At 39.7% G+C, this 16442-nt stretch overlaps 1 protein-coding gene across 2 annotated transcripts in view; it reads right to left on the minus strand.

Moving 5' to 3' along the window:
• DECR1 (2,4-dienoyl-CoA reductase 1) overlaps nt 1-15527 on the minus strand; it is a 72449-nt gene extending 56922 nt beyond the window's left edge. For both annotated transcript variants that reach the window (XM_036830477.1, XM_036830476.1), the window contains exon 1: nt 15441-15527. In XM_036830477.1, the coding sequence (XP_036686372.1) occupies nt 15441-15491 (51 nt within the window). In that variant the 5' untranslated portion in view covers nt 15492-15527. The remainder of the gene's footprint in view (nt 1-15440) is intronic.
• Nucleotides 15528-16442: the final 915 nt, after the last annotated feature.

The raw sequence follows: 16442 nt of genomic DNA on the forward strand, positions 1-16442 counted from the left end.
TAGAAATGTAGTCACTGATTTAGGATAAGGCTATTCATCAACTAGAAATTGAACAACAAAATGCTTATAATATGATGCTAAGAACCTAAGGATTAACCAAGATGGCAGAGTAGAAGGACGTGCTCTCACTCCCTCTTGTGAGAGCACCAGAATCACAACTGGCTGCTGGACAATCATCGACAGGAAGACACTGGACTTCACCAAGGAGGATACCCCACATCCAAGGACAGAGGAGAAGCCAAAGTGAGACAGTAGGAGGGGCGCAATCAGAGTAAAATCAAATCCCATAACTGCTGGGTGGGTGACTCACAGACTGGTGAGCACTTATACCACAGAAGTCCACCCACTGGAGTGAAGGTTCTGAGCCCCACGTCAGGCTTCCCAACCTGAGTGTCCGGCAATGGGAGGAGGAATTCATAGAGAATCAGACTCTGAAGCCTAGTGGGAATTGATTGCAGGACTTCAACAGGACTGGGGGAAACAGAGACCCCACTCTTGGAGGGCGCACACAAAATAGTGTGTGCATCGGGACCCAGGGGATGGAGCAGTGACCCTGGGGGAGATTGAACCAGACATACCTGCTGGTGTTGGGGGGTCTCCTGCAGAGGCGGGGGCTGGCTCTGTTTCACTGTGGGGACAAGGACACTGGCAGCGGAGGTTCTGGGAAGTACTCCTTGGCGTGAGCCCTCCCAGAGTCTGCCATTAGCCCCACCAAAGAGCCCGGGTAGGCTCCTGTGTTGGGTTGCCTCGGGCAAAACAACCAACAGGGAGGGAACCCAGCCCCACCCATCAACAGTCAAGTGGATTAAAGTTTTACGGAGCTCTGACCGCCACAGCAACAGTCAGCTCTACCCACCACCAGAGCCTCCCATCAAGCCTCTTAGATAGCCTCAACCACCAGAGGGCAGACAGCAGAAGCAAGAAAAACTACAATCCTGCAGCCTGTGGAACAAAAACCACATTTACAGAAAGGCAGACAAGATGAAAAGGCAGAGGACTATATACCAGATGAAGGAACAAGAAAAAAACCCAGAAAAACAACTAAATGAAGTGGAGATAGGCAACCTTCCAGAAAAAGAATTCAGAATAATGATAGTGAAGATGATCCAGGACCTCGGAATAAGAATGGAGGCAAAGATTGAGAAGATGCAAGAAATGATTAACAATGACCCAGAAGAATTAAAGAACAAACAGAGATGACCAATACAATAACTGAAATGAAAACTACACTAGAAGGAATCAATAGTAGAATAACTGAGGCAGAAGAATGGATAAGTGACCTGGAAGACACAATGGTTGAATTCACTGCTGCGGAACAAAATAAAGAAAAAAGAAAGAAAAGAAATGAAGACAGCCTAAGAGACCTCTGGGACAACATTAAATGCAACAACATTCGCATTATAGGGGTCCCAGAAGGAGAAGAGAGAGAGAAAGGACCAGAGAAAATATTTCAAGAAATTATAGTCGAAAACTTCACTAACAAGGGAAAGGAAATAACCACCCAAGTCCAGGAAGCGCAGAGAGTCCCATACAGGATAAACCCAAGGAGAAGCACAAGGAGACACATACTAATCAAAGTGGCAAAAATTAAAGACAAAGAAAAATTATTGAAAGCAGCAAGGGAAAAAAAACAAATACCATACAAGGGAACTCCCATAAGGTTAACAGCTGATTTCTCAGCAGAAACTCTACAAGCCAGAAGGGAGTGGCATGATATACTTAAAGTGATGAAAGGGAAGAACCTACAACCAAGATTACTCTACCCAGCAAGGATCTCATTTAGATTTTATGGAGAAATCAAAAGCTTTACAGACAAGCAAAAGCTAAGAGAATTCAGCACCACCAAACCAGCTCTACAACAAATGCTAAAGGAACTTCTCTAAGTGGGAAACACAAGAGAAGGAAAGGACCTACAAAAACAAACCCAAAACAATTAAGAAAATGGTCATAGAAACATACATATCGATAATTACCTTAAACGTGAATGAATTAAATGCTCCAGCCAAAGACACAGGCTTGCTGAATGGATACAAAAACAAGACCCATATATATGCTGTCTACAAGAGACCCACTTTAGACCTAGGGACACATACAGACTGAAAGTGAGGGGATGGAAAAAGATATTCCATGCAAATGGAAATCAAAAGAAAGCTGGAGTAGCTATATTCATATCAGATAAAATAGACTTTAAAATAAAGAATGTTACAAGAGACAAGGAAGGACACTACATAATGATCAAGGGATCAATCCAAGAAGAAGATATAACAATTATAAATATATATGCACCCAACATAGGAGCACCTCAATACATAAGGCAACTGCTAACAGCTATAAAAGAGGAAATTGACAGTAACACAATCATAGTGGGGGACTTTAACACCTCACTTACACCAATGGACAGATCATCCAAAATGAAAATAAATAAGGAAACAGAAGCTTTAAATGACACAATAGACCAGATAGATTTAATTGATATTTATAGGACATTCCATCCAAAAACAGCAGATTACACGTTCTTCTCAAGTGCGCACGGAACATTCTCCAGGATAGATCACATCTTGGGGCACAAATCAAGCCTCAGTAAATTTTAGAAAATTGAAATCATATCAAGCATCTTTTCTGACCACAATGCTATGAGATTAGAAATGACTTGCAGGGAAAAAAACGTAAAAAACACTAACACATGGAGGCTAAACAATACGTTACTAAATATCCAAGAGATCACTGAAGAAATCAAAGAGGAAATCAAAAAATACCTAGAGACAAATGACAATGAAAACACGACGACCCAAAATCTATGGGATGCAGCAAAAGCAATTCTAAGAGGGAAGTTTATAGCTATACAAGCCTACCTAAAGAAACAAGAAAAATCTCAAGTAAACAATCTAAACTTACACCTAAAGAAACTAGAGAAAGAAGAACAAACAAAACCCAAAGTTAGCAGAAGGAAAGAAATCATAAAGATCAGAGGGGAAATAAATGAAATAGAAACAAAGAAAACAATAGCAAAGAGCAATAAAACTAAAAGCTGGTTCTTTGAGAAGATAAACAAAATTGATAAGCCATTAGCCAGACTCATCAAGAAAAAGAGGGATAGGACTCAAATCAATAAAATCAGAAATGGAAAAGGAGAAGTTACAACAGACACCACAGAAATACCAAGCATCCTAAGAGACTACTACAAGCAACTTTATGCCAATAAAGTGGACAACCTGGAAGAAATGGACAAATTCTTAGAAAGGTAAAACCTTCCAAGTCTGAACCAGGAGAAGCAGAAAAATGAACAGACCAATCACAAGGAATGAAATTGAAACTGTGATTAAAAATCTTCCAACAAACAAAAGTCCAGGACCAGATGGCTTCACAGGTGAATTCTATCAAACATTTAGAGAAGAGCTAACACCTATCCTTCTCAAACTCTTCCAAAAAGTTGCAGAGGAAGGAACACTCCCAAAATCATTCTATGAGGCCACCATCACCCTGATACCAAAACCAGACAAAGACACTACAAAAAAAGAAAATTACACACCAATAGCACTGATGAATATAGATGTAAAAATCCTCAACAAAATACTAGCAAACAGAATCCAACAACACTTAAAAGGATCATACACCACGATCAAGTGGGATTTATCCCAGGGATGCAAGGATTCTTCAATATATGCAAATCAATCAATGTGATACACCATATTAACAAATTGAAGAATAAAAACCATATGATCATCTCAATAGATGCAGAAAAAGCTTTTGACAAAATTCAACACCAGTTTATGATAAAAACTCTCCAGAAAGGGGGAAGAGAGGGAACCTACCTCAACATAATAAAGGCCATATATGACAAACCCACAGCAAACATCATTCTCAATGGTGAAAAACTGAAAGCATTTCCTCTAAGATCAGGAACAAGACAAGGATGTCCACTCTCACCACTATTATTCCACATAGTTTTGGAAGTCTTAGCCACAGCAATCAGAGAAGAAAAAGAAAGAAAAGGAATACAAATTGGAAAAGAAGAAGTAAAACTCTCACTGTTTGCAGATGACATGATACTATACATAGAGAATTCTAAAGATGCCACCAGAAAACTACTACAGTGAATCAATGAATTCAGTAGAGTAGCAGGATACAAAATTAATGCACAGAAATCTCCTGCATTCCTACACACTAATGATGAAAAATCTGAAAGAGAAGTTAAGGAAGCACTCCCATTTACCATTGCAACAAAAAGAATTAAACACCTAGGAATAAAACTACCTAGGGAGACAAAAGACCTGTATGCAGAAAACTATAAGACACTGATGAAAGAAATTAAAGATGATACCAACAGATGGAGAGATATACTATGTTCTTGGATTGGAAGAATCAACATTGTGAAAATGACTATACTACCCAAAGCAATCTACAGATTCAATGCAATCCCTATCAAATTACCAATGGCATTTTTTACGGAGCTAGAACAAATCATCTTAAAATTTGTATGGAGACACAAAAGACCCCGAATAGCCAAAGCAGTCTTGAGGGAAAAAAACGGAGCTGGAGGAATCAGCCTCCCTGACTTCAGACTGTACTACAAAGCTACAGTAATCAAGACAATATGGTACTGGCACAAAAACAGAAACATAGATCAATGGAACAAGATAGAAAGCCCAGAGATAAACCCTCGCACCTATGGTCAACTAATCTATGACAAAGGAGGCAAAGATATACAATGGAGAAAAGACAGTCTCTTCAATAAGTGGTGCTGGGAAAACTGGACAGCTACATGTAAAAGAATGAAATTAGAATACTCCCTAACACCATACACAAAAATAAACTCAAAATGGATTAAAGACCTAAATGTAAGACTGGACACTATAAAACTCTTAGAGGAAAACATAGGAAGAACACTCTTTGACATAAATCACAGCAAGATCTTTTTTGATCCACCTCCTAGAGTAATGGAAATAAAAACAAAAATAAACAAATGGGACCTAATGAAACTTAAAAGCTTTTGCACAGCAAAGGAAACCATAAACAAGACGAAAAGACAACCCTCAGAATGGGAGAAAATATTTGCAAACGAATCAACAGACAAAGGATTAATCTCCAAAATATATAAACAGCTCATTCAGCTCAATATTAAAGAAACAAACACCCCAATCCAAAAATGGGCAGAAGACCTAAATAGACATTTCTCCAAAGAAGACATACAGACGGCCACGAAGCACATGAAAAGATGCTCAACATCACTAATTATTAGAGAAATGCAAATCAAAACTACAATGAGGTATCACCTCACACCAGTTAGAATGGGCATCATCAGAAAATCTACAAACAACAAATGCTGGAGAGGGTGTGGAGAAAAGGGAACCCTCTTGCACTGTTGGTGGGAATGTAAATTGATACAGCCACTACGGAGAACAATATGGAGGTTCCTTAAAAAACTAAAGAATTACCATATGATCCAGCAATCCCACTACTGGGCATATACCCAGAAAAAACCATAATTCAAAAAGACACATACACCCCAATGTTCATTGCAGCACTATTTACAATAGCCAGGTCATGGAAGCAATCTAAATGCCCATCAACAGACCAATGGATAAAGAAGTTGTGGTACATATATACAATGGAAGATTACTCTGCCATAAAAAGGACCGAAATTGAGTCATTTGTTGAGACGTCGATGGATCTAGAGACTGTCATACAGAGTGAAGTAAGTCAGAAAGAGAGAAACAAATATTGTATATTAACGCATGTATGTGGAACCTAGAAAAATGGTACAGATGAGCCGGTTTGCAGGGCAGAAGTTGAGACACAGATGTAGAGAACAGACATATGGACACCAAGGGGGGAAAACTGCGGTAGGGTGGGGATGCTGGTGTGCTGAATTGGGCGATTGGGATTGACATGTATACACTGATGTGTATAAAACTGATGACTAATAAGAACCTGCAGTATAAAAAAACAAACAAACAAAACAACTAATACTAAACTTTCATTGGGTTATTTGTATGGAAATATGTTAATATAAATGTTTCAGACATTACATGAAATTTCTAAAAATCTTATATGTTCTGGTATAATGTTATAAGTCATAATCCTAGTTATTACTTTAAAAGGTGTATCTCAGAAATAACTAATTTTCTTGTCACTGTATTATTATGAACTTTCATCAAATCTTTAACCATGGTCATTTTTAAGTCTTTTGTCATTTACAGACAGTTCTGGGTGTACTCTGATGCTTTTGTAAATATGTTCCTATAAAAGGGTTTCATCTTCAGGAAATTCATGGAAAAGACTCTGACAAGTACAGGTTTCTGGTAACTGACTGTACTGCTGAACTGAATGAATAAGCATTTTCAGAACTCTAATGAAAAACTGATGAACTCATAAAAGTGCTAACAAAAGATCATGATGAATTAAAAAAATTAATTACATGGGACTGAGTGAACTGATGAGGATGAGTATAATTTTTGTGACTTTCTGTTTGAATTAAAAAAAAAAAAATCCCACAAGGACTCAGAGGCAAAGAATATACAAATCAATTTTCACTGCAAAGTAAAGGAGCTGTTACAGTGGAGGATTACTGGACTGAATGTCAATATTATGACATAGTATGAGTGTGTTTCATGTTTGGTAATTGCAATCATTGTTGCTTTTGTTGTGGTCATCCATGTACAATGCTTGGTGTCAGTCTATTTATCTCTTGTAAAAAAAAAAAAAAAAAATACCTAACCTAACTGCAGTTTCAACCTTCCTCAGAAATGTAATCTTAATCAGTTTGGAATTTTCTGCTCAGAATCAATGGGTTAATCTCTCAAAGGGACCTCTCCATCCCCCCGAAGCGGAAGAAGAGGCAATCTGCATAATAAAACCATCCACCCCCCCGCCCCCCCCCCAAAAAAAATATGATGCTAAGTAAAAAAAGAAATATACAGGATGTTCTTAACTATAAATAAAAATATATACTAAGAAAAAAGACTAGAAGAAAATAATAACAGTTAGTAGTAGATTCAATATTTACCATGTGCCAGGTCTACAAAGGACTTTCAACAACCCTATAAGGTAAATTCTATTGTTACTCCCATTTTATAGATGAGAAAACTGAAGCACAGAAAGGTCAAGTAACTAATTTTTAAAGACAAATAATAATAAGTAGTAAAGACTCAAATCGAAGATGTGTCTGACTTCAGAGTCCATTCATTACCTTTCACAGTTATTATGTATGTCTAGGTGATGGGATAATGGAAGATTATTTGTTCTTTTTGTTAGTTTGATTGGTTCTTAGTAATTTCAAAACCTATTCAATAAATATGATTTGATTTTTTAACCAGGGGAAAAAGTTAGTGAAAGATAAAATTTGAAAACATGTATAAAATAATTGTTAAAGATAAATTTGCAAATCTGGTAATCCTCCATGCCGGTCATTATATTTCATTTACCTTCATGTTGACAAAGCATTTTTTGGTATCCTTTTGCCAAAGCATGATAATCTAAGCAACTTACAATAATCTTTCTCTGCATAAATGGCAGTTTTACTTAAGGCTGCCACCAACTCCAGAACTATTACATTAAGATGATGAATCAGGAAATTTGCACAAGTAGGCTGGTGAGTTTATCATTACCTAGTGATAATGAAAAAATGTGTTCTAATTTCCCAAAAGCGCTAAAATGAATTTTTATTTATTTAGTATTGATTTGTATAGGGAATTTTACCTGGTACTTTATGAAAGATAAATTAAGCAAGATATTTGCATATAAACTTTCTTTTCTTATTATTTTAAAGCATTTTCTCAACCTCATAGAGGAAAGGTTATAAAGGTAAAAATAATCGCATTTGAAATAAAAATTCCTAATAAGTGTCTACAATGTAACAGGTTACAACATAGCATAACAAACCCTTGAAAAGGGTTTGTTCTGATTTGGGAATTTGCTTGTATGAAGAAGTATTAGAGATAAACATGATATTATGATTATAGTGTTAACTCATTTTATTTATCTTTAGCATGTTTTTACTGAGCATTTGCTATGCCCCAGACACTGTTCTAGGCAATGGCAATACAGCAGTGAGCAAAAAAGATACAATATTCTACCCTCAGAGAGATTATCTTTGGGGGGGAGGGAAGATAAATTAAGTGAAATATAGAGTATATTAAAAGCTAATATGTTGCTGATAAGATAAGGCATAGAATATGGGTAGAGTGTTGCTATTTTAAATAGAGTGGTCAGCAAAGTTCTCACCGAGGTGACATCTGAGCAAAGACCTAAAGGGAGTGAGGGGATGAGTTGCATGGTCCTTTCAGGCAGACGGAAAACTAAAAGCAAAGGCCCTGAGAAGGAAGCATGCCTAGCACATTAAGAAGAGTCAGAGGGCCAGTGTGGCTGAAGTAGAAGGAGGGAAGAGAAAGAGGGACAGGAGGTGAGGTCAATGAGGTAAAGGGGACTGGATCACACAGGCTGAGTCAATCACTACGTGGACTTACAATTATACTCAAGTCAAGTGGGAAACTCTCCAAAGTTTTGAGCAGCGGATTGACATGAGCTGCCTTAAGTTTTTAGAGAATTGTTCTGGCTACTAAGTTGAGAATGGAATGTAGGAGGCAAGACTGGAAGCAGGGAGAGTAAGTATAATGTTTTTATACCAGGTCAGGCAAGAGGTGATGATTTAGACTGGATGCCATCATAGAAGGGGTAAGAAGTTAGCAAATAAAATTACTTGCAGATGGGAAGGTCCCAGAAAATGAGGATATAGTGAATTACTATTGTACCTAATATTGCCTGATCCAATTATTTCTTCTTGCCTCAAAGTCCAACCTCAGCACGCACTGACCTATTTCACTAAAAGCAGACAAAGAGGTCTCTCCATTTGATCAAGGCCATTTGGCGGGCAGAGCCTTTTCCACTTCTCTCACCTTCACCTCAATATCTCTGCTACTTTTTGCATTGCCTTTGTGTTTTGGAAAGAATAAGATTTAACTGTGAGCTAGAAGGAAATAGATATGAGTCAGACAAAAGGCATTAGTCTAAGTGAGAAATAATGAGGACAGCAGAAATCAAGACAACATTTACCACACATATTTAACATGTCGATTAGCCTGAACTCAGAAGCCAACCAACTGGAAATGGTGAGCAAGAAGGGAAGAGCTGAAGACGACAGAGTTTTCTAGTTTAAATAGCTGCATGTGTAGTGATGCTGTTACTGAAATGACTGGGCTGACACGAAAAGATTCAAGGTGGAGAATTGAAGATAACCAGTTCTGTATTAGAAATGCTTCACCTGGGATGCCTGTGGACTATTCAGGTGGAGATATCTAATCTGCAGTTGGAAATACAATTTTGAAGCACAGAGAATAAAATAAATCAGGGCTAAAGGTAAACGGCAACATCATTTCACAAACTGTGAAAGCCTACAGTTCTATCACTGTTTTAGATGCAATGCAATGCAATGTGGGAGTTTCCCCATGCTGGAAGGGATCAAAGTATAGCTGTCCCCTTACTCTTCACTTACTTATATTTACGCAGGCATTTCTAATCTCAAAGTAAGTTATCATCTTAGGAAGAGAATATAGGACAGCTAAGATTGCTGATTATTTTCTACCTGGAATTTTCTCTAAAAACTAAGTGTTGCCAAACACCAATGAAATGCCTTCTAATATGAGCTCTAGGAAACCCTGGCTAACTTTAGAATTCCCCTCCTTTTTTGATGTGCTTTTTAATGACCTGTGGGGAATAATCTGAGATCTAGATTTTTTTTAACATTACGAAGTTAGCTTTATAGTTTTGGAAGGGAGTTTGTTTTGAAATTTCTTCACATTAATATTTGAGCTCTGAGGCTACCATTCATCCATGTGAGTCCCTCCAGTGACTCCTTCACATCCTCTCTCTTCACCTAATATATTCCATCCCTCTCCAAGTCCCATGTATTTTACCTCCCCAGTCAGTATCTTTACTCTCCGTCCACTGCCTGAGTTCAAAGGTCCCTATCTTCCATCATTCACAAATACTAAGGGCCTATGCTACATCATCCATTATGTGGTCTCTGTCCTCCAGTCTCCCTTTACCCCAACATATCTGCAATGCTGCACTCCAGAGTACTGCAAACCTGCTCATGGTACTTCTACCCTTAAGATCCTTCAGTGACTCCCTGCATAAAGTCCAGATTCCTTAGCTTCACCCAGCACAGCAAGTCATTATGACCTGGCTCTTGTCCATCTCTCCAGCCTCATCTCCCTCTGCTTTTCCCCCTTGAAATTTACACTCAAAAAAACAAAATATGCAGGGTTCCCCAAACACAAATTGTTTCTACCTCTCTACCTTTATACAAATTGATCCCCACCAAAAAAAAAAAAAAAAAAAACAACAAATTGATCCCCACCATCACTCAACATTCATCATTCAAGGCTGAGGCTTCCCTAACATTCCCGACAGAATTATTCTCACCGCCACCTCTATAACTTAATCAAATTATCTGTATACCAGCTTGGAAGTCCTAGAGGCCCTTTAACATGTTCAAGATATATCACTTACCCCTCTCTTCCCTCTGGCTCCCTCTCATAAATGCTCTCTCTCAGAGAGTAGCATTTCCCTTAGCTCAGGGGTCAAAAATAGAAATCTGGGCTTCATCTCACACCACATACCCAAACCACTAAGTTCAGTTCATTTTAGTCCTAAATAGCTCCAACAACCACCCTTAGTTCAGACCCTTATCACTTTTACTTGCACTCTAGTATCCCCATCTCAAGTCTCACCTGATGATATTACTTTCCTGCTCACAATTCTGATGGTGCCATTCACCTCCTCAGCATGGCCCAATCTTCCTTCCTCACCCCCTACCACCAAACAATCACCAAGACCTCTCAATATATCTCTTAAATATCACCAGACTTCAAGTCTCTCATGTACTGCCATCCCTAAGTTGAAGCCACCATGGCCTCTCATCTGGAGAGAAGATTACCCAGGTTGCCTCCATTCTCACCCCTATTCCCAGGCCTTCAGGACAAAGCTGTCACTCCTTAATGTGGCTCACAGGCTGCTCCCTAGCCTGTCTCTCACCACCTGCCTCCTTACTTGCTACCTATAATCTAGTCTGGGCCTTCACATAAGCCACTCTCCTGCCTAGAACTTTCTTACTCTTACTCCTCCCCCTGACTGACTTCTACTAATCCTTCAGGTCCCAGCTTATATGTAAAACCCAAAAATTATACTCCTTAAAGTGATTTTTTAAAATTTATTTATTTTATTTATTTTATTTTTGGCTGCATTGGGTCTTCATTGCTGCACACGGGCTTTCTCTAATTGCGGCAAGTGGGATATACTCTTTGGTGCAGTGCACGGGCTTCTCGTTGCGGTGGCTTCTCTTGTTGCAGAGCACGGGCTCTAGGTGAGTGGGCTTCAGTAGTTGTGGCTCACAGGCTCTAGAGCACAGGCTCAGTAGTTTTGGCGCACGGGCTTAGTTGCTCCGTGGCATGTGGGATCTTCCCGGACCAGGGCTCGAACCTGTGTTCCCTGCATTGGCAGGTGGATTCTTAACCACTGTGCCACCAGGGAAGCCCCTATACTCCTTAAAACTGTACACTTCTCCCACTGTGGATGGGAAATGTTTCTTCCCTAATCCTGATGTTTCATTTCCCTCCAGGAGGGGAGCTGAGTTAGTTTAACTCCAGGCTTCTTTTTGCCCCCTTAGTCACCCTGTCCCCCTGGAAATGGTTTATCTGACCATCAAATTTTGAGAGAATAATTGGGCATGAGAAGTCCTTCGTAAACGTTCTCCCTCTTGGGAGCTAGCTGCCCTCAGAAAGCAAATGTTCCTCCTCAGATGATAAGTCTGCCTAATTCAGGAAATCCAGTTAGCATTGGCTCTAATACCAAACTGTAACAAGTGATACTTTGGCCTCCATCTTTACTCTGGTTTTTCAGACGGGAGAAGAGGGATGCTATTTATTTGTACCCCCTCTAAGATCAAGAACACTCATCATAACACATACCATAATATACTATAATGTTACTAGATTCTTAAGCTTCCTGAGAGCAGGAATCAGCTCTTTTTCTCATGCTCATATCCCTAGTACAGTGCCTAACATATAGTAAATGCTCAATTTGCCATATAAATAAGTGAAGCCCACCATGCCCTGGTCCCCCAGAAACCTGTCCAGTCTCATCTCCATGAACTTCTCTCTGACTCCAATACTTTGCAAAGTCCACAATGCCAAAACACCTGAATTTTTAAAAATAGGTCATGCTCCTTCACTTCTTGATACATGTTATTCCTTACATCTAGATTATCTTTGGGATCCTGTACACTGCAACTCCTTCAAAAGTGAGCTCTAGGAGCCCACCTCCTCCATGAAGCCTTCCCTGTCTCCTCTAGGCACACACTGCTTTGTTCATATATGCATTCTAATAAACATCTGCATTTTCACAGTCTGTTGATGTCTGGTGATGACCCACTAGAATATCATTTTTCAGACATATTCTGAATGAGGATCTAGTAAGAAATATGCCTTATACACAACACAGTACATGCATTCAGTCGTGTGACAGATATTCCATATTTACTCTGTGCTATGAACTACTCTAGACCTGGAGATACAGCAGTGAACAAATCAGATGAAAATCCTTGCCTCCAGGAAGCTTATATCTGAAATTCTGAGATGAGTAAAGAAAGATTTCTTAGGCTTTCTGGATAGAAAAATGAAACAGAGAAAAAAAAGAAAGAAAAGGAAAGGAAAGGAAAGAAAGGGGGGAGAGAGGGAGGGAGGGAGAGAGGAAAGAAAGAAAACTCAAAACACAAACAAGAGGATAAAAAAAACCAGCTGGCCTTACACTTCTTGACACTAATCAGCATCAGAAGACAATGAAACAATGTTGATGAAGTTCAGTGGGAAAAATAAATGTGATACATCCAAGCAAAATTATGCCTATCTACCCATCCTTTTACCAGCACAAACAGATGCCTGGAATGATGTTAGCTAAATGTTAACCCCAGTTATTTCTGGGTGGCCAGTTTGGGAACATGTGATACTTTGCTTGTTTCAATTTAACTATATTACTTGAATTCATATTGGCCAGGTATCATTTTTATAAAAATAGTAGTTATTACTCTTGATAAAAAAAAGGAAAAAGATAGCAATGTGCACCACAGATATCAAAGAATGAATTTATGAAAGGAAGACTAGTAAATTTAAAAAAAAAGTTTCACAAAGTAAACTTAACCTTACTACATTAGGTTTTCTACTCTATTCCACTTTATTTTCTACTCCATTCCACTTTATTTTTCTTAAACTCATTTTGTTCCACTAAATTATTTCAAGGTCCATTCATGAGTTATTATCCATAACTTGAAAAATACACATGAGGCTATTAGTTCAAGGACGGTAGAGATACTTTTCAAGTAAGAATCGCCAAAGAACGCCCAACACTTTGTAGGCACTTAATTAGCATTTCTTGATAAACTACTGAATGAGTGAATGTTTTCCTCATTAAAACTGAAAGCGGGACTTCCCTGGTGGCGCAGTGGTTAAGAATCGCCTGCCAAGGCAGGGGACACGGGTTTAAGCCCTGGTCCGGGAAGATCCCACGTGCCATGGAGCAACTAAGCCTGTGCGCCACAACTACTGAGCCTGTGCTCCAGAGCCCACGAGCCACAATTACTGAGCCCATATGCCACAATTACTGAAGCCCATGCGCCTAGAGTCTGTGCTCCGCAACAAGAGAAGCCACTGCAATGAGAAGCCCTCGCACTGCAACAAAGACCCAACGCAGCCATAAATAAACAAATAAATAAATAAATTTATTTAAAAAAAAAAACTGAGAGCAAGTTTCATACCTTTTTTTAACTTTTGCATCCCCAGGGCAGGCACAGAGACAGTTCTCATTAAACGCTGCACTGAACTGAACCCTAAGAGCTAACAGCACAATACAGCACTTCATAAATAGGATGTATGACAAATGAAACATTTCTCAGTTTCTTGGTAACTAAAATATTCAAATCAGGGGCTTTAACTGAAAAAACTTGTATTTGCTCACAGAAACATTATGCTGCCTGGAACAATCTCCCACTTAACAGATGTGAAGACTTTTCCTTTCCCAGTAATTCACACCCAAGCCTGCATGTGCCAGGAAGGAGAGAAGCACCACCTATAAGGGCCTCTATTGCCTTCAAACCCCCATCCTCAAAACTTCCATTTTTCTTAAGCAAAGGAATTTCACAACTGTCAGATTACAGTTAATTTTTAAATGAGTTCATTTTCTCCCTCTCATGCTGTATTGTCTAATGGTGTCAGAAGAGATGGGATACGGTCTGTGTGACCTTATTACTACAATCCTAATGATTTGTGTTTTAAAAAAAAATTCTCTTAAGACTTCTTCTTTACAGAGCCACTGTAGGATTCAGATGAGAGAGTTCCTTAAGAAGGGGTCTGAAAATGTAGCTTTCTTTTACAATAACCTATAACCTAAATCTTTATAAGAGAAAACAGTATCAACAAAACCCTAGCCTTGAACAAATTTCACTTTTTAAAAGGAAGTTCTTTCTTACTTCAGAGACTCATTATACCATTTCCTTGTGTTCACATTTGGAATTTGTCCATGTTTTTCAAAAAAGAAAACCATGGCTGCCCATTCTAACTGAAAAACAGTTTTTTCACAGTTGGCAGATTAATTTCTCTACCTGGCTAAGGAAATTGTGAACCCTGGTTTAGTTTAGTTTAGCTCACTAAGATTTTTTTTTTAATTTAGTTGGGGGAAGAGGCTGTCTTGGATATGACTTTTTTATTTTCCTTTCTCTTTCTTCCCCCCTCCAGCTGTCTTCTCTTGCACACTTTATTTTGATTATTGGTCTAGTGGAGAGATGTTGACAAAACAAAACAAAATTATGAGAGTGAAAGTGGTGGAAGCCAGCCTGAGATGCAGCTCGCCCAGCATTATCTCTAGGAAGGGAAGTTTTTTATGTGAATATGTTTGTATTAATGTTTAACTGAACAATTAAGACTTGAAAGAATTCCTTCATTAAAAAAAAAAACTACAGATAAGGCCAATGCTCCCTCCGGGCCCCACTCCCCACCCCGTCCCTCTCCCACTCCTCTAAAGGCCGGTGTGTACAGTGTCCTTCTGTCTTTCTGCTTACACACAACTTTGAAACTACTAGGAATGGGAACCAGTGAGAACCACGGCGTGCCCTCCCCAACCCCACCCCCACCCCAAACACAAACATATACCAGGATTTCCTTCGACAGCACCCCAAGGCGACCTTCCCACTTAATCCCAGTCCCCGGGTTCCCGCTCCTCGCGAGATTCCCCAGAAACCCCAGTCCTCTGTCCTCTCTCCGCGAGATACCCTGTCCTCGCTCCCAGCGCCCTGGTAACGCGAGTCCACGCTCTGCGCTTTGCTCTGCTAGCCCCCCGGACAGGGCGTTTGCGGGGAAAGCGCAGGGCCCTCGACCCTTCCAGCGCCGCCTTACCCGCCGAGGACCGCGGCCCCAAGCAAAGAGAACACGGCCTAGCAGCGCCATGTAGAGCCTCCCAACATCTGGCCGGAAATGCAGGCGGCGCAGGGGGCGGGCCAGAAATCCGAGAGCTATGAGGGCTGGGCCGGGAGCGGGCGGGCCCTGGCGGCCGAGGCGTCTCGCGCCCTTCCACCCGGGTCTGAACCCCAGGGCGCTGCCTCGCTTGGTCTCTCCCACGCTTTTTCTTGCTGTCTTTCCCTTTGTTGTCCCGATTGTTTTTTATAGAGCTGGTAATGGCGGTTTATATGTCCTTGTGTTGGTGGACGAGTTACTGTGCCAGAAAAGTTTGAAGACTGCAGAAACAAAAGGCATGTATACACTGCCGGACTGCTAATGCCTTTTCAGTAATTTATGTTTATTCCTGAAGTGCATGTTTAAGTCCAAGCTGAACCACACATCATCAGAATAATAATATATTTAAGACAGCCTCCATATTCCTAAGGGGAAGTGGCTGAAATCTAATAAAAGTTGCAGATTCCGGGCAGCTTTGACTTTTCCAAGGTCACATCGACTTTTATCTTATCGCCGAGAGACAGCGGGTCTCTGACCCTCCTGCTTTTGCTTTTTCTCTCTAAGGGATTAATAATATTCACTTCAGAATTAAGGGCAGATCTCTGGTTTATCATTCTTCATCTTAATGTAATGTACCTGTTGACATCCTGCATAAGCACAGATCACATTTCTTCCTCACTTCTAAAATGTGAATATAATTCATACCTAACTCAAGATTATTGTTAAGATTAAAAGAGGATGCTTGTGAAGCCCTAACTTCAGACTGGTGACTGGTATGTGACATTGAGAGTTTACTAAGTGCCTTGCATTTTCTAAGTGCTGAGAAATTAAAAAAGCAGACCAGGATTGGACTTTGGGAACCTGGCCTGGCATTCACAGGTAGACCATGCTAATCTATTAGACATAAACCATCTCACAGAATACCAACCTCAGACAAGTTTACTC

This window comes from Balaenoptera musculus, chromosome 17, assembly GCF_009873245.2.
Source record: "Balaenoptera musculus isolate JJ_BM4_2016_0621 chromosome 17, mBalMus1.pri.v3, whole genome shotgun sequence".
NCBI lineage: Eukaryota > Metazoa > Chordata > Mammalia > Artiodactyla > Balaenopteridae > Balaenoptera > Balaenoptera musculus.